Below are 23,073 nucleotides of genomic sequence, written 5' to 3'. Positions count from 1 at the left end.
CCCAAATTTAATGAATCGAACTAGCACGACACGTTAGCCTCTGAGCTAGCTTTCTTTATAAGAGCAGCAGCCATCTTGCGCAAGCACCCTTAAGGCGTCTCATAAGGAGTCGTGTATAGCCGCCATCTTGCGTCCGGCATCTTGCGCAAGCATCCTTAGGGCGTCTCTAGCCATCTTGTGCAAGGACCCTTAAGCTGCCTCATAAGAGCAACCGCCATCTTGCGCAAGCATCTCTAGGGCGTCTCATAAGGAGCCTTGTATAACCGCTATCTTGCGCAAGCATCCCAAGGGAGTCTCATAAGAACCTATGTATAGTAGCCATCTTGCATAAGCACCTTTAAGGAGTCATGTATAGCTACCATCTTGTGCAATTAGCGTCGAGAGATGGCTGCTGTAGAACTTTTCTTTTTAAATTATCCGCCACCATATTTCAAAGGTATGTACCTAAAGGGTGTAGCACTGAGGTTTGCGATGTAAGATGGGGGATGACAGCTGACAAAGAGCGCGTAAGTTTGTTTACTAAACAAGCGCACGTGGAATTCTTCAATTTGCCGCCACCACATTTCAAAGGTATCTAGCTAAAGATGGCAGCACGGTACTCTCTTGATTAAAGATGGCGGATGACAGCTAACAGAACTTTTCAAATTACCCGCTACTACAGAGGGCAGCACCGTGCTCTGTAGATTAAAGATGGCGGATGACAGCTGACGAAATTGCCCGCATGATAGCAGCACAGTGCTCTATTGATTAAAGATGGCGGATGACAGCTGTCAAAAAAGCACGTGGCTTTGTTTCCAAACAAGAGCACATAGAATTTTTCAAATTGCCGCCACCACATTTCAAAGGTATCTAGCTAAAGATGGCAGCACGGTACTCTCTTGATTAAAGATGGCGGATGACAGCTAACAGAACTTTTCAAATTGCCCGCTACTACATAGAGGGCAGCACGGTGCTCTGTGGATTAAAGATGGCGGATGACACCTGACGAAATTGCCCGCATGATAGCAGCACAGTGCTCTATTGATTAAAGATGGTGGATGACAGCTGTCTAAAAGCACGTGGCTTTGTTTCCAAACAAGAGCACGTGGAATTTGCCGCCACCACATTTCAAAGGTAACTAGCTAAAGAGCGCAGCACTGAGGTTTGTGATGCAAGATGGCGGATGACAGCTGTCAGAAAAAAGCACGTGAGTTTGTAAAGCACGTGGAATTTGCCACCGCCACAAAGAGGGCAGCACGGTGCCCTCTTGATTAAAGATGGCTGCTGTCACGTGGAATTGCCTGCCACCACAGGTATCTAGCTAAAGAGGGCAGGACGGTGCTCTCTGGATTAAAGATGGCTGCTATCAAAAAGCATTTTTCAAATTATCCGCCACCACATTTCAAAGGTAAGTAGCTAAAGAGGGCACCACTGTGCTCTATAGATTAAAGATGGTGGATGACAGCTGTCAAAAGAGCACGTGGTTTTGTTTACCGATTCAAATCTCGCGCTAGTAAGGTTAAGTTGGTAGCACTAAGGTTTAGGCCCGTTAAGATGGCAGCACTGCTGATGACAGGTGACGAATTTGCAGCTACTGCGATAAAGAGGGCAGCACGGTGCTCTGTAGTTTAAAGATGGCGGATGACAGCTGTCAAAAAAGCACATGGCTTTGTTTCCAAACAAGAGCACGTGGAATTTGCCGCCACCACATTTCAAAGGTATCTAGCTAAAGAGGACAGCACTGTGCTCTGGTGATTAAAGATGGCGGATGACGGCTGTCAAAAAAGCGCGTGAGTTTGTTTCCAAACAAGAGCATGTAGAATTTTTCAAATTGCCGCCACCACATAGAGGGCAGCACGGTGCTCTCTTGATTAAAGATGGCTGCTGTCATGTTTAATTGCCTGTCACCACATTTCAAAGGTATCTAGCTAAAGAGGGCAGCACGGTGCTCTCTAGATTAAAGATGGCTGCTGTCAAAAAGCATTTTTCAAATTATCCGCCACCACATTTCAAAGGTAAGTAGCTAAGGAGAACACCACTGTGCTCTATAGATTAAAGATGGCGGATGACAGCTGTCAAAAAAGCACGTTGATTTGTTTACCGATTCTAATCTCGCGCTAGTGAGTTAAGTTGGTAGCACTAAGGTTTAGGCCCGTTAAGATGGCAGCACTGCGGATGACAGGTGACGAATTTGCAGCTACTGCGATAAAGAGGGCAGAACAGTGCTCTGTGGTTTAAAGATGGCGGATGACAGCTGTCAAAAAAGCACGTGGATTTGTTTATCTCACGCTAGTGAGGTTAAGTTGGTAGCACTAAGGTTTAGGCCCGCCAAGATGGCAGCACTGCCGATGACAGGTGACGAATTTGCAGCTACTGCGATAAAGAGGGCAGCACAGTGCTCTGTGGTTTAAAGATGGCGGATGACAGCTGTCAAAAAAGCACGTGGCTTTGTTTATCTCACACTAGTTAGGTTAAGTTGGTACTACTGAGGTTTAGGCCCGTCAAGATTGCAGTACTGAGGTTAGCGATGCGTTGTTGTCTGTCAAAAAGCACGTGGCTGTCAAAAAACACGTGGCTTTGTTTATCTCGCGCTAGTTAGGTTAAGTTGGCACAACTAAGGTTTAGGCCCGTCAAGATGGCAGTACTGAGGTTAGCGATGCGTTGTTGTCGATGATAGCTGTCAAAAAGCACGTGGCTTTGTTTACAAATTCAAATTTCCCGCGGGTGGTGGAGGAGACATCTGGGAGGCCTCTGGCTGTGGTGGTGGTGGAGGAGGCATCTGGGAGGCCTCTGGCTGTGGTGCTGGTGGAGGTGGCCTCTGGGAGCCGGAGGAGGTGGTGGTCGCCGAACCATCCAATTATACTACTTACGTAAATGAAGTTTAAGATTGCCAGGATTATACTTAGTGGCGCAGTGGGAAGAAATGGCGTACATCTACCCTGGGTGAAGGCTATTAATGACCGGCTTGACATTATGTATGTGAAGACGGATTGCTGAATAGGAGATCCGGTCTACATGTGGGACGGAATGAATGTGAACAGGCGGCGTTCGTATAGGTCACGAAATATACACGAGAGGATCATCAAAACGTGCCGGCAAAGAAGATTGGTGCCGGAAGTGTTTGCCAAGTGGAAATGAAGACGTGCAACGAGCAGCCACGGATAATATACTGCGGAGTTAAGACCTTACGAACACTGCAGGTAAATTACCAAAGCGTATAAAACAGAATTACTGACTTTTGGAATCTTGTTCATCATATTCAGTGGATATGGATGTTGTCATTTGTAGGAAATTATGCTTGAGAGAAAATGTGTATAGTAGCGAAGTAATTCAGGGCAATTTCATTGTATACAGAAGGGATAGAAAACTAGAGGTGCCAGAGTATTTATTTGGGTGCGTAAGAGCAGAGATAGTTGTTTAAAATGGATTGGTCAGGATCATCAAGTGCTATGTGTGCAAAATTGTGGACCAATGGAATACCATTACTACTATAATATAGAGCGCAGCTGCTAAACTTCTAGATACCGTACCCGACTGGCTGCACGATGTCACGTGTATATGCAGCAACAATTGCAGGTGAGTTAGAACTTTTGGTCGTAAACTTGTCTCGGGAGGCTTCGAGGAGAGGCTATAGCCAAGTCACGGTAAACAAGATAATTAGGGGTGGTGCATTTGACCACGGAGTAGAGTTTTCTGCCAGGGAAAGAACAGTTTAGAGGTTTAACCTGTAAAGCCCAATGATTTATACAACCTGTGCCAATGAAGTTCGGTGAATAGTCCTGTACCATCAACATATATGAACAGTGCACGACAGTGACCTTACTGTCCTTCGAAATAGTCCCCTCCCATAACTATGCACTGCTGAGATTGGCGATATATTTCTTGGAAACTTTGCAAGAAGGCTTCCTTTGGGATGTTGTTCAAAAACCTCGTCACGTTTCGTTGGATGCCAGGAATATCGCCAAATCCCTTTCATTTCAAAGCGAGTTTGATGCGTGGCTTTTCGGCTCTGACCATTTTCCGACGAGGGGATCCCGGAGAACGCCAATCCATGCTTTGCCGTTTCGTTTCTGGGTCGTACCTGATATACCAGGTTTCATCCTCAGTGACAATACAGTTTAAGAAATTTGGTGTCGCATCCGCCGTTTCGACAAAATCCTGTGAAGCCTCTAAACGTGCCTGCTTCTGATCGTCAGTCAAGTGATGTGGCACAAGATGAGAACACGTCTTCCTCTTCCCTAACTTCTAGGTAATGATTTTTCGCACGAATTCACGGTTAATCTGCAGTTCATCCGCTACCATGCGCACAATTAATCGCCGATCGTTCGTGATTAATGTCCTCACCTTCTCAATGTTTTCGTCACTGATGGTGGTCGCCTGTCTTCCGCTACGGGGGTTGTCAGAAACACTATCCCGTCTTCCTCGAAAACGAGCGAACCACTCGTACACACACTTCAAGGACAGTGCTTGATCTTCGTAAACACGTACCAGCATCGGATGCGTTTCATTCAGTGTCTTGCCAAGCTTAAAACAAAACTGTACATTGATCTTTTGGTCGTTCACGTTCCCGTTCGCAGTTCAGAACCAACGCACTGAACACGCACTGTGCAAACAGGTCTTACACGGCACACACACGATGCTCAACTGAACAACGTTGGGGGCTGGTGGTCAAAACCTGCTGCTACGCAGGTGCAGCGTTGTGTATCGCCAGTGTTGCCGGATCGACCGTTCTGACTTCATTCACCGAACTTTATTGTCACAGGTTGTAGAATATCTGTATGGGAATCTCAAGAATTAGTGACTACTCTGCAACAGAATTAAATGTTAAGTATCCCTTAAATACTAAATTTTGAGTGGGAAAAATACCAGTAACTGACCCCTTTCAATTTCAAGAGTTCTTACAGCAAATAGAGTATTTCGTAGCTGGGCATACAGGAGGCGGTCACATAAATGCGATGTTCGATATATTCGTAATTTATAAAGCACAAACTGTTCAATAGCGCTATTCGTAATATTAAAGAAATTATTGTAATCCTAGAAGTAGTGTGACAATAATGATAGAAATACTTGTGTGGGAGATACAGTGGACTAGAAGTAAATGAGCACGGTTTTGTGCTGTGTACAGTGCCTACAGAAATCAGCCAGCTTCGGGACAGTTGGACAGTCGACTATAAAAGCCTTGTCAAAAAGCAGGGCTGATCATTCGCGCAAAGCAGAAGGTAGATAGCAGAAATAGGAAATAGAGTAAACATTAGTTTTAAAATCGGGGAACTGATCATTGGAATGCATTACTTGCAACAGTCTTAGTGTCTTTCCGTAACAATGCAAGATGGTTCATGAATAGATTCGAATATCCTGTAAATATTGCATAAATTTCTATGTAATACGTTTAGTAGTCGTGGTGGTAGTAGTAGTAGTAGTAGTAATAGTAGCAGGTCATTGTACCACTCAATCTTCTATAAAGACATTCGAAATATTTAAGTTTTCTGTGAATTTGTACAGTATATGCTGACTTAGGTGATTTATTATATCCTCTAACTTAGGGAGTTTGGAACGTACACCATATTGTATCCTGGAACACAAAACATCGTCTCTTAATATTTTAATATAGATTCTGTAGTGATATGGCAAAAGCAGATATGTTCTTTTATTCAATTTTTCAGGAGAGCAAATTTAAAGTTTGTAAGTGTTCTATAAAAAAAGATATGGCTTAATTGCTTATTTTACTGAATATGTAAGAGACTAACATATCTGAAAATGGAATCTAGCTCTTCCTAACACAAATTATTGATTATTTTGCCCTACATGACCTTATAAAGCACATGTCAGTTCTATACAATGAAGTTCTCAACCATCTGACATGTCCACCCACTAATTTTTATACAGAAGGAAATTAAAATTTCTTGTTGACAGTTGAACTATTTCGAGAAACATGGTATACGCAAACAATCATTGACACATCTGATGAAAATTTTGAAATAAATAACATAACCAGAATTTAAAGTTATGCAAAATCATTGTGATTAGTAACAGTTTATTATGGTATATCATCAACCTTTGAAATACTACATCATCTTATTTTTCATTTCCCTTTATCATCGTCACCATCACTCTCACTCTCTGGACCAATACAAGGAGCTCTTGAAGTATTGGCTAACGATAGGCCATGGTGGTTCATGAGTACCTTCACCTGTATCAGGAATGATACCACTGGCACTGGCTCGTTTCTTCTGAATTATTACGTTACGTTTACATTTCCATATTTCATAAAAATGACCATAGGACTTCTTACACACTTCACTCCTATCAGCTGATAAAGAAACGTAATATTTCACTGTTATCACTATCAGTCTTTCGCAACGACCACTTTTTGCCTTTTCCTCGACCTTTCTTACAAGCTGTTTTGTCAATTGCTTCAAAACCGTCTATTAGGAACTGATCTTGAATTCTGGATTCACCTAAATCATAGAAGTCTATGAAAATATTCTTCTGATCGTCTTCCTTAATGTTCACATTGCACTTCATACGAAAACATGTTCCTACAATGGGTTTCAAGTTCCCCTGTCGTGCAGTCTACTGTAAACCTGAACTTTTCTTTGTTTATATCATTTTACTCTTTGCGATTTTCTTGGTATAGTGCTCAGCACGTTCTTCGGAAGTTATCCTCTCATTTTCGGTCTCATCAGTACTTAAAGTCATGCACCGCAAGATTTTCTTCTGCAGCCACATTTCGTGAAACTGTTGTGTTCAGAAATATTTCCTGTAGAACAATCTGTGATTAAATATGAGGTGCAGGACTTGGGGCAGCCGTTGGAAAGCTACCTCCAGGGGGGTGATTCCATTTAACTTTCTTCTCGGCTAGGCCTATATCATCGCTCGATTCTGAATCAGAATGACTAGGGTTATTTATATTCGCCTGAATATTAATCCAATACTAAACTCTCAGATTGAGATATATATTCGTCATTTTCACTATCTCGAACAAAGTCGTGAATCCCATAAATAATGCAGTAACAAGCACACGAAACTTAAAATTAAGAAGACACTATATATATAGTGGCGAATATATATATAGTGGCGAAGCGTGCTAGTATCCACTGTTACCACTGTAACAGTTTGAAAATATAAAATCGGATATTCTTTTAATACTTACATTTAATATCCTTGTTTCTTCGCCTGGACGTGCCGCGAGAACTCTATAGCAATAGATTCTCACCGTCAAAGCTGAGCGAGAGGGTGTTACCACTCCATGCAGTGGTTACGTTTGAATTTCTTCTAACAGCTAGGCGAGTATTACTGCGCCTGCGCCAAGCAAGGCACCTCTCCCCTCGACACAGAGATATATGCTGCTACGTTCTCCGGTCGTGTTACCACAATGGAAAGTTGAAACAAAAGCTTATAAAATCGGTGCTGAGCTGTACTGTCCGTTCTTTCCGCCGCGCTCAACAGTGCATTACTATATTATTGTTATCTATTATAATGCGATGTGACTTTCCTTGTTAAAGTGTGAATTTATGTTAGGTAAGGATAGCCTGTAGAACTGCACAACGCATTAAACATTAAAATGAGTGCTATCACTTCCACCTCGAAAATAAGTGAGTTGGCGGGCCCAGAATATTCATGTGTAATAGAAAGCTTAATGAACACGCCATTCTCGTTAACAACTTTTGAAGAAAAGGAAAACATAATTGAAAAAGGTAGACCCACGCCTTCTCTTAAAAATTTAGTCAAGAAATCGAAAAGAACAGTACGATATTTTCATGACTTGTGGTACATAGGTCTGGACTGGTTACGTGGTTTTGCAAAAATTAATAAACTGTATTGTTGGCCGTCTGTTCCATTTTCCTCAGGAAAGGATGCTCGGAATAAAAACGGTGTGGACACTTTATATACAGTAGTTTGAGTTTTAAAGAGACGCCATGAGGTGGCTCAAGCACACATCGTCGCTGTTGCTGATATGACTCAGTTCGGAAGGTCCAGAATAGAGTACAGCTCACAGAAAGATAATTAACGGGCATAATGAGCTGGTAAAAATAACAGATATATTATCAGCACTTTAATAGATACTGTGTGATATTTCAAAGCAAGGATTACTTTTCAGTGGTCATCGAGAAACTGAAGAATCTGATAACAGAGGTAATTACAGGGAGTTCTTTCTTTCTTTCTTTCTTTCTTTCTTTCTTTCTTTCTTTCTTTCTTTATCAGTTTACCCTCCAGGGTTGGTTTTTCCCTCGGATTCAGCGAGGGATCCCACCTCTACCGCCTCAAGGGCAGTGTCCTGGAGCTCAGACATCGGATCGGGGATACAACCGAGAAGGAACACCAGTACCTCGCCCAGACAGCCTCGCGTGCTATGCTGAACAGGGGCCTTGCAGGGGTATGGGAAGATTGGAAGGGATAGACAAGGAAGAGGGAGGGAACCGGCCGTCGCCTTAAGTTAGGTATCATCCCGGCAGTTGCCTGGACGAGAAGTGGGAAACCACGGAAAACCACTTCGAGGATGGCGGAGGTGGGAATAGAATCCCCTCCACTCAGCTGACCTCCCGAGGCTGAGTGGACCCCGTTCCAGCCCTCGTGCCACTTTTCAAATTTAGTGGAAGAGCCGGGAATCGAGCCCGGGCCTCTGGGGGTGGCAGCTAACCACGCTAATCACTGCACCACAGAGGCGAACTACAGGGAGTTACTAACGTTAATTGATAAGAAAGATGACATTTCGGCACCACTTAGAAACTTCTACAGTTTTCTCAGCACTTTCATCTGACATTCAAAATTATATTATTGACGCCATAGCTACTTTTATGACCAGCGAAATTAAAGACGAGGTTAAGAAAGCAAACTTTATTTCCGTTATTTTGGAAGTACAGACGTTTCTAACAGAGCACATCTCTCGACTGTATTTAGATATGTTAATCCCGAAGGCGAAATTCAAGAAATTTTTGCGATTCGGTGATGTAAGCGGTGACCGTTCTGCTATTTATCTCTCTAAACATCTCTATGGTAAGTTACAAGAATTTCAGTTTGGTGAAAAGTTAGTAGCAGAGACATTTGATGGCACAACAGCGACTCGTTGTACTTAGATCTGGATTGGTTATGTGGTTGTGCAAAGTTGAATAAACTGTACTGTTGGCCATGTATTCTATTTCCCTCAGAAAAAATGCTTAAAATAAAGACATTGTGGACGATTTAGATAAATATACTCTCAGAAGGTGTGTAGTAACACTTTTCGAAACGTCACGCATCGCCACTGCTAATATTACATTGTTTCTTTACTTACCTTCATTTAGTTCAAGTGCCCAATTACCTAAAGCCATTTCCATTATTTTTTGGGCTCTGCATTTAATTTTACCCAATGTACTTAGCTATAAATTTGTTCATATGGCGTACAAATGTATTATACAACATATACACCAAAAACAGGAAAAGAAAACTGATGCCACGTATACGTATGTATTGTATTTTAGTGCAACTGCCAACAAACTGGACCTCACACCTCCTCAGCAACCAACCAACACTGAAGTACATAATAGCCTTTGTTGTCAGCTCCACAGAATGGCAATTGCACATTTTTAACGGGAAAAAAACGGGTCAGCTGGCAGAAATTCTAGTAAAATGTTTCGTACCAGAACTGTTAGGACATGTATCCCACTGGTTGAAGGGGGAAAAGCTGGTGGGCTGTTGACGGCACCACACTTGTACCGAAGACAGACGAAAGCATTTTGAAATAACGTGCCAAATATGACATGTACTCAGGTTAAGAACATTGTCAGTTTCTGGCGTATGAGGAACTGTACCATTTGGACATGTCATAAACTGACAGTGGCCTTTTCTAATAACCTATGGAAGAGAGCCGTACCATTCTTTGCCAACTGAAAGAATATATGACTGTCAAGTCACAACATGGTCATAACACTATTTTCACCAAAAGCTGACAAGTCAACTTTTCCCATATGACTACAGGATTATACCGTGAAGTAGGTCGGGCTTTCAAAGGGTTCCGGATATGCTCGTGTCTTGATAAATGCCACTAAAGTAACTATAGCTTCTCCAGAAACAAACATTTCCATCACAGGAACTTTCAAAGCGTACAGTGTAAAGTTAGCTACTTTGTCAAGACATTTGTCAAAATTTCGAAACGCTGAAGCTGAAACTCTCTCTTATAACGTAATATTAGACAATAGAATAGTGCGGCATTTTCTGAGACGGATACTTTTTTGTTCAAGTACAGTATATTAAAAATATCGTAATTATGAACTGTGAATTGACCAAAAAGGGTGTTAAGAGACTGGCTTAAAAGTTGCTTTTGCCAACAATAAGAATTACCCCCAGTTATAAAATAAACAAGAAACAGGAATAGTCCATAATATTTCAAGTAGCTGCAAAGTTAAGTACAGTAACGAGTTCTTAAAACGTATAGGGCTGGTCAAATGAAAACAGGTCAGCTGGCAGTTCTAGTAAAATGTTTCGCACCAGAACTGTTAGGACATGTACCCCACTGGGTGAAGAGACGGGCAATCCCATTACTGAAAATGCTGGTGGGCTGTTGACGGCACCACATTTGTACCCACGTCCGCTGCGAACCTCACTAGTCAGTGCATGGGTCGGTCACGGAGACATTTTTTTGAATTCATTAATTTTGATATCAAACGTTTTGTAATTCCAAAATAACTTTGCACCATGATTGTGTTGTCCTCACAAAACAATACTTCGCACGAAACGTGTTATTGGTAGAAATGAACTTCATTGTGTTCTCCTTTCAACAATCTCAGTGTATGTTAGCCTAATATTTTTGTAAATCTATTTATCCTTGTGAATCATTTGGTAGTAAATGCAACGATGAGTTGTTGCTGAACATAGATAATTCCCATTTTCGGCTGTACACTTCCTCACACAAAAGCGGAATGGAAGAATCAGCGTCAGTTTGTACTCCTGCATGATTTTTCACAATAAAATATTTATAGTTTTACTCTTGAATATACGCTTGCAGAATCAATACTTTGCCAATTAATGCCAATTTTGTTAAGAAAATGACAAGCAGGGTTTAGGGCAATTTGTAAGAAATGTTATCATTTTAACTCGTTCTATGAGCAGAGAAATGCAGCAAATTTATTATCAAAGTGCGGGCAAATCTCTTTGTTTTAATTAACCAAGAAATCTCTATGATAAATTGTTCCTTCGTGCTTGTACACCTAAGTTAGAATGGACCTTTTTTAAGGAGATTCTGTTCCTGTTTCATTAGAACATAGTCTGTGTGTCTGCAGATAGCGTCAGCGCTCGAGCATCTACACATGCGGGAGCTGGTCCACAGGGACGTGAAGCTGGACAATGTTCTTGTCCTCCGCTCAGACTTCTCACGAGTCAAGCTATGTGACTTCGGAGAGACCCGGCGCTCAGGGACTCTGGTGCGGAGGCGGAACGAGTGGCTGCCTTATACACCCCCGGAGGTACTCATCACCGCCACGGACGAGACCTACAAGTAGGTACCACTGCTAGAGAAAATTGTTACCTCCTGCTTGGCAGGTACTAAAGAATGCAAATAATTATCCACCTCCCCTCCAGTTTGAACTTTCTTCTGACCTTGACTGATAGGGTTGGTACAAACAGGTGGGAAGAAGTGCAGATGCGTACTAGGAGTGAGAAGATAAAGGATGAGTTAGGACTGAATCTTCAGCAGATGAGCACAGTAGCAGTTTTTGCACAGGGGAATTCACAATGCCTGTGGAATGAGGGGCTGTTTGGTTTTCCGGTCAGAGTCTTACCTATCAGCACACTTTTAAATAATTTCCATTTGATTTCATGGTTGACTTATCGACCAGGTACTTAAGTCCGAACAGCCCACAACAACCAATAGTGCTAGTAGCAATGCCAAGTTATTTCGCGGCTAACATATCAATGAGACTTGGCTTTCCTGACTTATATTTTAAGATTAATTTCTTCTTCAGCACCCTAACACCCAAGCTAGGTGCTTATAACCTACGAAGGGAAGTCACAGGAACTACAGAACAAAGTAGAATTTTAACTATAAGTACCGTGACTCGACATGTTGAAAATCTCGCATACTTGGTGTAAAGCAATCATCAGTCATCATTGCCAATTTCCCCTTAACTTGTTTAACTAGTCTTTTTTTTTAAGATTTCAAAGAACTTGGACATCTATTGAATGTTTCTCTTGATAAATTATTCCGATCGCTTGTTCATCGTCCTACAAACGAATATTTGCCCCAATTTATCGTCTTGGATTCTAGCTTTATATTACGAACTGTCGTGCTTTTAAATGCTCCAATCAAGCTTATTCGTCTACTAACGTCATTCCATGCTATCCCTCCACTTACAGCTCGAAACATACTCCCAGATCTTCCTGGTCCATAGTTTGCAAAATTTTCCTAACACTGCTCTTTTGTCGGGAATCGCCAAGAAAAAATCGTACTGTTTTCCTTTGGACCTTTAGTTATTGTATCAAGGAATTCTGTTGTAGGTCCATACAGTGGAACCATTCTCTAATTGGGATCTCATTAGAGACTTATACACACTCTTCTTCACATCCCTAACACAACCCTAAAATACTGTCATAACCATATGAACAGATCCGTAAGCTTTATTCACAACCCCGTTAATGTGATTTCCGAAATGAAGATCTTTCGTCATAATAACACCTAGGAACTTGGAGAGTGAACCCCATGACGTACTATCACCCCATTAACACAGTAATTCAATCTGAGAGGACTTTTTCTCTTGATGAAACTTACAACCTGAATTTTTATCCCGTTTACCAACATACCATAGTCTGTTGTCCATCTCACAAAATTGTCAAGATCCTTTTGTAGTCGCAACTAACCTCCAACTTATTTGTTAATCTATACAGTATAACGTCATCTGCAAAAAGGCTTATCTGTGATTCCATTTCATTACTCGTACAATTTCTATACCGTATATATGAAAACATGAACTTCGAATAATACTGCCTTGGGGAACCCACCTCTTGATCATAGCTAATGCTTCACTTACTGTAATTCTCTGAGTTCTATTTTCAAGAAATTTAGCCACCCTTTGAAGCACTCTTTTGCATCACTGAGCATCATGTGTTGTTAAATTTCATATTTTTATGGATACAATATGCATAATACACAGAACACTATCCTCCACCACAATAACACGGAGTTACCTACACATGGCAAATGCCGCCCACCCTCATCGGAGGGTCTGCCTAACAAGGGCTGCACTCGGCTAGAAATAGCCACACGATATTATTATTATTATTATTATTATTAATATGCATAATGAAATATTTAGTTTTCTACATTATGTTTCACCTAGTCCCAGTTGTTTATTTCATCAGATCGTTCTCATTGATCAGGAAACTATTAAACGACAATCCTGTAAATCTCTCTCCAGTAACATTTAACAGCATAAACCCCTTAAGAAACCGTTTTCTGAGACTACTCTTTTTCTGGCTCACTTTACTAGGTGGAGTTAGGCACGTCTCAAAATACGTTCTACTGGGCGAGTTGGCCGTGGGGTTAGGGCTGCGCAGCTGTGATCTTGCATACGGGAGATAGTGGGTTAGAACCCCACTTTCGGCAGCCCTGAATATGGTTTTCCGTGGTTTCCCATTTTCACACCAGGAAAATGCTGGGGCTGTTCTTTAATTAAGGCCACGGCCGCTTCCTTCTCGAGCCTAGGACTTTCCTGTCCCATCATCGCCATAGGACTTATCTGTGTCGGTGCGACGAAAAGCAAATTGTGAAAAAAACACGTTCTTCTCTTATTGTTTTAGCAGAATATCGGTTTTGTCCCTCATTACTGGAATGTAATAAAAGAGAGCATTTTTCTTTAAGGTTATTTACTATCAGCTTCCTGGACATAAAATGTCGGATTTTATTGTGAAACTTATAACGAGAATTTTGTGACAACGAAGTTTTATTAATCAAAATAAGCATAATTAGGATGCAACACATTTCTCTTGGCCCAAAGGCTTGCCCTTCGTGTGTGTGTGTGTGCACGGAGTGTTACAGACGCATTCTCTTCGAATATGTAGCACAATCTTTTTGTCATCCTAGAGAGAGACAATGTATATGTTATCAAGCGATGTGAGATGTTTGCTTAGCCTTACCTACTGTACCAACCCTCTACGTGTACTGTTATTTACATTTTATAGTTCTAGGCAGTACAACTCACGTTACGTTTTTATGATACTTCCTTGAAAGAACGTGAATACCGTGTTCCTCACCAAACGAAGAACTCAGTCGATGTTCTCTTTGCTGTATGTAGTTATAGAATTGGCTATGAGATCTGATTAAGATCTTTTACAAGTCTCCTCTGATACAAAAGAATTAGTTGACGTATTCTGTTTATAATAACGGTTCTACTGTTCTCCCACCTTACCTTTAATAGCCAGTTTGCACCTTCTGAATTTTTAGTGATTGATCAGCGCTGTCCATATGTCTCTCTGTTTCTCATCACTAGAAAACAGAAATTGTCGATGTGAAGTTCCAGGGTTCATATCGAATTCACGAATATACCTGTGTTCAAACTATGCAGATTGTGAAATTGTTTAAGCGTTTTGTAAACTGCTCATATTTACGGAGGTAAAAGCAACTACGAGTACACATCATGGAACAGGCGTGTGACCTAAACATACTACCTCACACTGTTTCCTCGGAATCAGAGGAGTTACAGACGTCTGTTCCTTAGTAGTTGTAGTACCGAGCTCGATAGCTGCAGTCACTTAAATGCGGCCAGTATCTAGTATTCGGGAGATAGTAGGTTCGAACCCCACTGCCGGCAGCCCTGAAAATGGTTTTCCGTGGTTTCCCATTTTCACACCTTAATTAAGGCCACGGACGCTTCCTTCCAACTCCTAGCCCTTCCCTGTCCTATTGTCCTATCGTCGCCATAAGACCTATCTGTGTCGGTGCGACGTAAAGCAACTAGAAAAAAAAAAGAAGTTGTAGTTCTTCAAGTCACTAGGGGATTACTTTTGATACTTTTAAACATGGTAAAGGTATGTCTTTTCGTACACTGCATGCCGTCCATCATGTAATGATTCAGCTTTACTCTTCACAATTTGTGCTGAATTAAATCAATGGCAACACCCACATTCTTTCATTTATTCCATCGTTCACCTGAGTTTTTCCATACCGAAACTGAAGCTGTGGAGAGTCATAAGCACCTCGTTGTTGTAGTTGTTGTTGGCTTGTATTAGTAGCGGAGGATATATATGGTTTTCAACACCGAGTAGTTGTATGAGAATAAACTATTTGACAAGCTATGGTATTGTAAGAGGATGATAACATGAGTAACTGTAATTACTGCAGTTATCCTGAAACTGGAACAGATGTCTCAGAATTTTAAATTAGGTGCTATCTTAGCCTTATCCTGGAATAAACGAATAATTACACTGCCAGCGCCAGTATTTTAGCTCGAAACTTTTTAACACCAACGTACAACAATAGTTAACACTTGTGGTGTTTGAGGGGCAGGAGGGAAAGTCATGTGGAAGAGGGACAGCATTTAGTTTCTGTTTTCACTAAAAGCTAAGGCAGTAAAGCATGGCTGAGTACTGAAAGACGGACTCTTGTACTAAAAGACATACTAGAAGTCGTCCGGTTCACGCGCCAGAGACATCATTAATGTCTGGGCAGCCCACTAGAACGAACTGTCGCCCTTGCTCACGGAAGATGCACGATTATCTAAACAAATATGTGACTTCCCAGAGGTAAGCAAATGTGCTAACTCTTTTGTATTAAGAGGCCAAATTGGCATTCTGCCCTGACGGTCTAGCTGACATCCAGCCAGCTGGCGGCTGTTTTGTTTACCCTCTTTGCTTTGACGTTTCTAATGCTATGATGATCATGGAATATTGGTATTTTAAAAGTTCTTGTCTCATTACTTCGTAAATACGATTGAATACCCCTTCTTACGAGCTCTTTATGGACATCACAGACTATCAAATATTCGTAATGGCCGCTCTTCTACATGTCTCCGTATGTGTAGCTTCATTTTCGTAAGGAACATATTCTATGACGTCACCTATTGATGTAGTAGGAATGTCTCTTTGGGAAGATGTTCGTGTCACGTGTCTTAAATTGGATTCCCAGCGCCGGCAATAGCCATTCTAAGCGGAAACCACGCCATGATAATCGTAGGGCGCCGTTCACAACTTAGAACTTAAAAAGTACACTTGAATATAGCTGGGCACCACAAGAACACAGACCTACACAACTTTCACAAACACGAAAACGTGATATTTTTTTTTTTTTGCTAGTGGCTTTACGTCGCGCCGACACAGACAGGTCTTATGGCAACGACGGGATACGAAAGACCTAGGAGTTGGAAGGAAGCGGCCGTGACTTTAATTAAGGTACAGCCCCAGCATTTGCCTGATGTGAAAATGGGAAACCACGGAAAACCATATTCAGGGCTGCCGACAGTGGAATTCGAACTCACTACCTCCCGGAGGCAAGCTCACAGCCACGCGCCCTAAACCGCGCGGCCAACTTGCCCGGTAAAAACGTGATACTCATGGCCATGTTTTCCGTAACAACAGTTCAGTAAATTTGGCACTCATACAGTGTATACCTACCTCAAAGCGAATGGTTTATAAAATGAGTGGTACGAAACGGATATGGAAATAATTCTGACATCTCATTGACTTCTTCAGGGATGTAGAAATTTCCTTATCCGAGTTCATTTCTTTCCTCAAACTGACTTTTTAAAGTAATCCGAGGAAAAATCAGAGGTTTTGAGGCTAACGCACTATTCCATCTTGATCGCCGTTCTCGTTGGCGTAACTGGAATGATTCCTCAACCAGCTTACTCCCGTGAGAAAGTGCTTTGACGGAGAAAATATCTCCAGTACTCTGATCTGGAGCTACGTGGTAGGAGGAGGGCAAGGTAAAAATTCTTACTGCTACAAAGATTGGTAACTTAATTCATCTAGTTTACTGGGTAACAATTTGGCCACTTGATGAAAGTGTGTTTTTTCTTTAGTATAATGTCACATATTACCAAATTAAATTAGTTCATTTTTCACTTGAAGATGTAGTTAATACGGTATATGCCGATACTCTCGAGCCACGAAGATTCCAGTTCACAAATGATTAGTCGGTATGATCTTCCACCACTCCAAGGTTTCACCATCGCAACAAGACAAGAACTATGATGTAGGAAAGCTTCAAAAGTAAGATGCTTAAAAGGTATTTTAACTATCATAGCGTTCACAGAAAATGTCGTTAAATTTATCTGTAATATTATCTTTCGCGATTTTCAAGGCTAAATGAGGTTTTATTTTCACATCCAGCTTATCTCAATACATGCTTTTAGTTTCGGCAGTTGAATAAATTTGCGTTGTCAAGTTTACGGGGACCTGAATGACTTAGGAATAAACAATTATTTAAGAATCGCGTTAGTGTGATTGAGCTCCAACAAGAAGCACGTAGCTACTCTGCAAGTGGGAAGGAGCGTAGCGCGTGTTCAACTGAAGTGCGCAGCATTCAGGGCCAACACCGTATGCAGCAACCAACACATGCTGTAGCATGGAATGGAAAGGGTGGTAAGTATACACAGTTCAAAAAGATAGGGTAACATGTTTTGTAACGTCTGGTGTATGAAGATTTTTATATGGAACTGACCAATGTCTGATCTACAGAAAACTAAATATCACAAGGCCTGGAACAGAGAAAGTAAAGTCTGTCTGCAGACGGATAAGGATACACAATCTTCTTGACGAGGAAATATATGGATAATATTTATGAAATGTTCCAAAGAAATACAATCAGCAGGTTCCGGACAGAGAAGAGAATGGGTACAATACAGGGCTATTGGGTAGAAACGACAGGGGAATACCTAGGAAGAACTGTTCGTAAAGATGGGAAAAGTGGACATTTTGGTGGAATATCGAATTCTTGTAACCATAAGAAGGCGTATCAGAAGTGGCTCCAGAAACGAACTGATGTAGACGTAATATAATTGCAGAGTCCAAGAAGATATCGTCGGGAGATCTTGGTAACAACCTAGAAAAGCTTGGTCAAGTGGCAGGGAATCCATTTTGGGCTGTAATGAAATATTTTAGAAAGGGAGAGAAAAGGGAAATGAATATTTTTTTTAGAGAATCAAATGAAGTCATTGTAGATCCCAAGCAATCATTATAGAGAGATAGAAGGAATATTTCGAAAATCTTACCAACGTAGATCTTTCTGTTGAGGTTCCAAACAATGGAGCTCCTGGGGACAACAATGATGGCAGTAAAATTTCACTCGAGGGAATGGAAAGGATGGTAAGTATACACAGTTCAAAAAAATTATGGGAACATGTTTTGTAACGTCTGGTATATGAAGATTTTTATATGGAACTGACCACTGTCTGATCTACAGAAAACTAAATATCACAAGGCCTAGAACAGAGAAAGTGAAGTCTGTCTGCAGACGGATAAGGATACACAGTTAATTTGCTAGATGGGGTTCCAATGGTCATACAGCATACCTTGACACCTTAGCTACTCAGGGTATGTCAAATCGAAGTTATACTCCCTCTGGAGGCGTAGCCATGCATTACCCGCAGCGGTAAGATGACCACGGATGACGACAAGATCCTAACAGATTGTCCGAATTCCATGTCAGTTATGAAATAATTTATTGTAGATTTGATGCCCCACCCTCCCCTGTGAGAAAGTTGAAGAACGAATTCGCAAATGCTATTCCCGTACTAGTATATAAATCTAGTAAACTCTGTCCATTCCTACTGGCAACCACAATTTCCACATATTAACTCATCACCTTTTCCCATCCATCGTTTCATTTTCCTAGTCTTGCATGGAAGTTGCCCTATCCATGCTGTCGGCCCTGACTACGATGTCACTCAGTGTCTCATAGAAAATCTGCTCCCTCACACTGTGAATACGCTAAGATGATTCGCATTCTATTTCCTCTAACACAGAGGTGCTCACGCTGGGCTTTTCGTCCCGTGCGCACACAGCACATAAGTGGTGGAGCGAACAAGCGATCATTGAGAGCTCTTCAGTGAGAGCAAAGTTGTGGTTACGTCACAGGTCGTGAAGCGAGGCCGACGTGATGGTAATGAACGGTGAACGACCACTTGAATATTAAGAGAACAGTGATATTTCTTTATTTCCAGTGTAACTGTTCGACCCTAAGCTTCCCACTTGAGGAGACGAAAGTTATTACCTTGGGATACATGAATATCAAATATATGTGGCTTGCCCGCAAATTGCCACGCAAATAGAAACAATTAACATTCCATGGTTTCCCATTTCTCTATGTGATGTTTGGGCGCCAGGGTTACAGTTTTAAACAAAACTGTAAACCAAAATTTATATTTACTAGCATAGAGACTTATACTTAAATCACAGGGGTAGGATTTTAAATAATTAACCATTAAGTATCGCTTAAGAAAGAAAATTAACGCAATATAAAATACAAATGAATTTATTATACAAAAATAATGAGATGAATCGGAAAAGTTCCTTAAAGCGTGGAGGGATTTAGAATTTACGTTACTCAAATTACTATTGCTTGCTTTATCTAATTGACGCTCACCAATTGCAGTTTCCGTTGAAGTCATCTGCTTTCCGTGGTTACTCGTTCTCTTCTTCTCGATGTAGAATTGGCTCCATGGACATCCTTCCTTCTCTGATGTGGTACGGGCTATCTGGACTAGCACTCCCTAATTGCCTAGTCTTTAAATTAGACATTGGCCCTATACTTGTAAAAACTGATCAGCGTTGATCGTATAAGGAGAAAATTCAGAGATATGAATGTTTCCATGTTAGTAGAAATCTCAATCCAACTGAGCTATACTATTTATACGGTACAGACTTGTACCAAATTCCATGGACTTGAACTAAACATAGTTCTTCGTCCAGAAGATTTACTGAATATAACACAAGCCGTAAGCTTGTTTCGTCTCACGCAGATCCGATAACATTACCGCAGCTGAGTACTGTGTCGAAGCGACAACACACTGTACAAAAAAACTATGTCTCGGAGAGACCACACACTGTCTCAAAATCAATAACGTCGTTCAAAGTAAAGTTCACAGTAGAAGTTCTAATAGTAGTTAGGTTCTCAGCAGAAGTAGCGATGTGAGTGAGTATCCGAGACTCCGTATTAGATAATATCACTGGGCTCTCCCCACTCTTGGTAACAGCTTAATCTCAGATCTCTTTATAACGAAGCATCTGATTCGTAGATCGCATTATCATCTCCCTCTTCTTTCTTCTTGACAAGACCAGTAGGCGTGGCGATGATGTAGTCTGCTGGTATGCAAGCCTCGCGCGCGGGTCGCTGTTTACTGCCTTGGCTCATGAGTTTAACCCAATGACTCATGTAATATTCCCCCGCTATAAGAATAACCTTTTCCGTATACACAAATATGAGATGAAATGACAACAACTATGTCTCAACATATTGACCATATTTACAGTACATAATGAATTCCAATCCTACCTAATATAATAATTTAAATAATAAATGATGTTATAATTATATAATATGATTGCAAAAGCCTTATTTACAAATGCATGACGTTGAATAAATATGATATTACGAATAATTGCCGATGGCGGATAAACTTGATATCGAGTGATATCGCGTAAAATGCTAGTATATTAAATTAGTCTGGCTGGAGAAGCCTGGACGGTTACACCAGTGGACAGGCAATTTTCAATATAACTCACACGGTAATAAATTAGTTATTTATGTTCTGTTTACGTATTTTTACCGGTTACAATAAATAGTTTACTGGTATCTCAAAATATTTTTATGACCTATGCAATGGATTACAATATTCACTATTATATTTTAAGAGAAGTATGCTTTAGAAAGTTTCCTCTTATACTAAGGAGTAAAGCGGATAGCCTGCAGCTTGCTTTTGCTTGAGTTTAAATGGTGTGATAAGCTCATCAAAAATCAAATCATGTTTACCGGGAATAACATCAGTTAGATTATTTATTTGAAAATATTCTGCATAGGTATCTAATTGTTATTGCATTTGCAGTGGTATTGTACTTGGATAGAAATGTGTGTGTCTTCACTAGTAATGAAACTCATTCAGTATTTAGAAGCTAGCTGTTGTCTATGGCAGTCTGATAGCCTATTTCAGAAACTCGATAAACAGGGAAACTCACATAGCATTACACACTGTGCAAAACGAAGCATTTAACTTGTTGAAATGCGTAAATACATTACGTATTACTGACTGAATAACAGGCCTGAAGACGGTTTTCCATGGTTTCCCATTTTTACACCAGATAAATGCTGGGGCTGCACCTTAATTAAGTCCACGTCCTCTTCTTTCGCACACCTAGCCCTTTCTTATCCCATCGTCGCCATAAGACCTATCTGTGTCTGTGCGACATAAAGCAACTTGTAGAAACCTTTCTTATTGGAAACAACATCATTCCCATACAAGCAGTTGTAAATCGTAGCTTGCACGCTTCAAACTCGTATATTTGTACTTAGTAATACGATACTTGTAACTTGTCAGTTTTCTTGAATGTGTAAATATAGGAAAATAAAACCATGTCTGTTAATATCGAGAGCAGTATAAATCAAACTCGACCATTTTCAAAAAGTCGATTTTTCTTGCGATTTTATATACTGCACTCCAATCAATATAACATTTCGTTGAACGGTACGAGGAAAGCTTCGTAGTCACAATCGAACGTCACAGCACCTGTCCCGTGGCGAGAGTGTTCGTTCTCTCTTTTGAGTGTGACGTACGTTTGGTACGTAAGCTGCCCACATTTACGTCAAGCCAGCCCGGCCGCAGAGCAATTCTATTCTACCCGCTAAATCTATGCACACCATTCGTTCATATATGTACCTAACAGGAACTACTGTACGTTGCGTACTAAGGTTTTCCTGATGAGTAGTCCCACCTCACGCTCTGCCCTTCCCCATTTAATAGCTGTTAATGACACCTTATAATCTACTATGAAAGTGAATAATGAAAACCTACAACCTGTTTTTCAGTCATTGACCGGGTCAGGGATGGAATGAATGAAGCACATATAGGCTATTAGTACGATGGTGTCGCCACTCCTAAAGTGATTTATTAATGAGTGGTAGATGCTATGAAATGAGAATGGAGAGTGTTGCTGGAATGAAAGATGACAGGGAAAACCGGAATACCCGGAGAAAACCTGTCCCACCTCCGCTTTGTCCAGCACAATCTCACTTGGAGCGACCGGGATTTGAACCACGGTATCCAGCGGTGAGAGGCCGACGCGCTGCCGTCTGAGGCTCTATAATCTACTATATCTTCGTTAATATATCCCCTTACCCGAACACCATTAACTCGTAACTAATCCTCTTTCCTGACTCACTAAATTCTACCTTCTTTTTCTTTCTTTCTTCGTTCCTTTCTTTCTATCTTTCTTTCTTTCTTTCTTTCTTTCTTTCTTTCTTTCTTTCTTTGTATAATCCCCATTAATAATGTGCCTGAAGATAATTGAGCCTGTTGAAAAATTGAACAAGAAAACGACAAAACTTAAAATACTCCATTAATTTATTCCAGTTTGAATGCTGTACAAATTCTTCATGAAATACAGTACAACTGTTTGGGTTTATGAATATATCAGTAAAACTGATATGTATCGAACTCAAGCAGCGAACCATGCCGGCTTCATTTGCAGTGGAGTGCACAGGGAACTGCTTTTGGTGTTTCTACTTCCTCTCAGTGGCGTGGGACATCGAAGTAACCTAATCTGCCAGCTTAGTGCCTGTGGTATCTGTAATGATGGATGTATTTGTAATTACAGGGCTAAAACTGGTAGGGATGTCAGTTACCCCCACTACCCCGACATCTGGGGTTGAAGTAGGATACCATGGAAAATTTCTTTAACGACCGAAAGTGGAATTTAACTTTTTTAATCTTATTAGCTGTGTTTCTGACGTTGATTCAATTGGTAGAACAGGAATTCATATGCAGGTTAGCCCGACAGTGAAGATCGTCATATTCACTCTCGGCTGTTATTGACTAAGAACCATGTGAATGACAGTTTTCAGAAGAAAGTGCTGCGAGAGGTGAGACGAACAAACAAACAAGTAACTCTAGAGAGGAGAAAATAAGCTATTTCTTT

The 23,073-nt window shown here is 40.9% G+C and overlaps 1 protein-coding gene across 2 annotated transcripts in view; it reads left to right on the top strand.

Moving 5' to 3' along the window:
* LOC136863184 (serine/threonine-protein kinase meng-po) overlaps positions 1–23,073 on the top strand; it is a 397,968-nt gene that overhangs the window by 354,924 nt on the left and 19,971 nt on the right. For both annotated transcript variants that reach the window (XM_067139538.2, XM_067139540.2), the window contains exon 5: positions 11,238–11,452. In XM_067139538.2, coding sequence (XP_066995639.2) covers positions 11,238–11,452 — 215 coding nt within the window. The remainder of the gene's footprint in view (positions 1–11,237; positions 11,453–23,073) is intronic.

Source organism: Anabrus simplex, chromosome 2 (assembly GCF_040414725.1).
Source record: "Anabrus simplex isolate iqAnaSimp1 chromosome 2, ASM4041472v1, whole genome shotgun sequence".
NCBI lineage: Eukaryota > Metazoa > Arthropoda > Insecta > Orthoptera > Tettigoniidae > Anabrus > Anabrus simplex.
The sequence above is the reverse complement of the archived record's forward strand: the minus strand, read 5'-3'. Positions and strand labels throughout refer to the sequence as shown.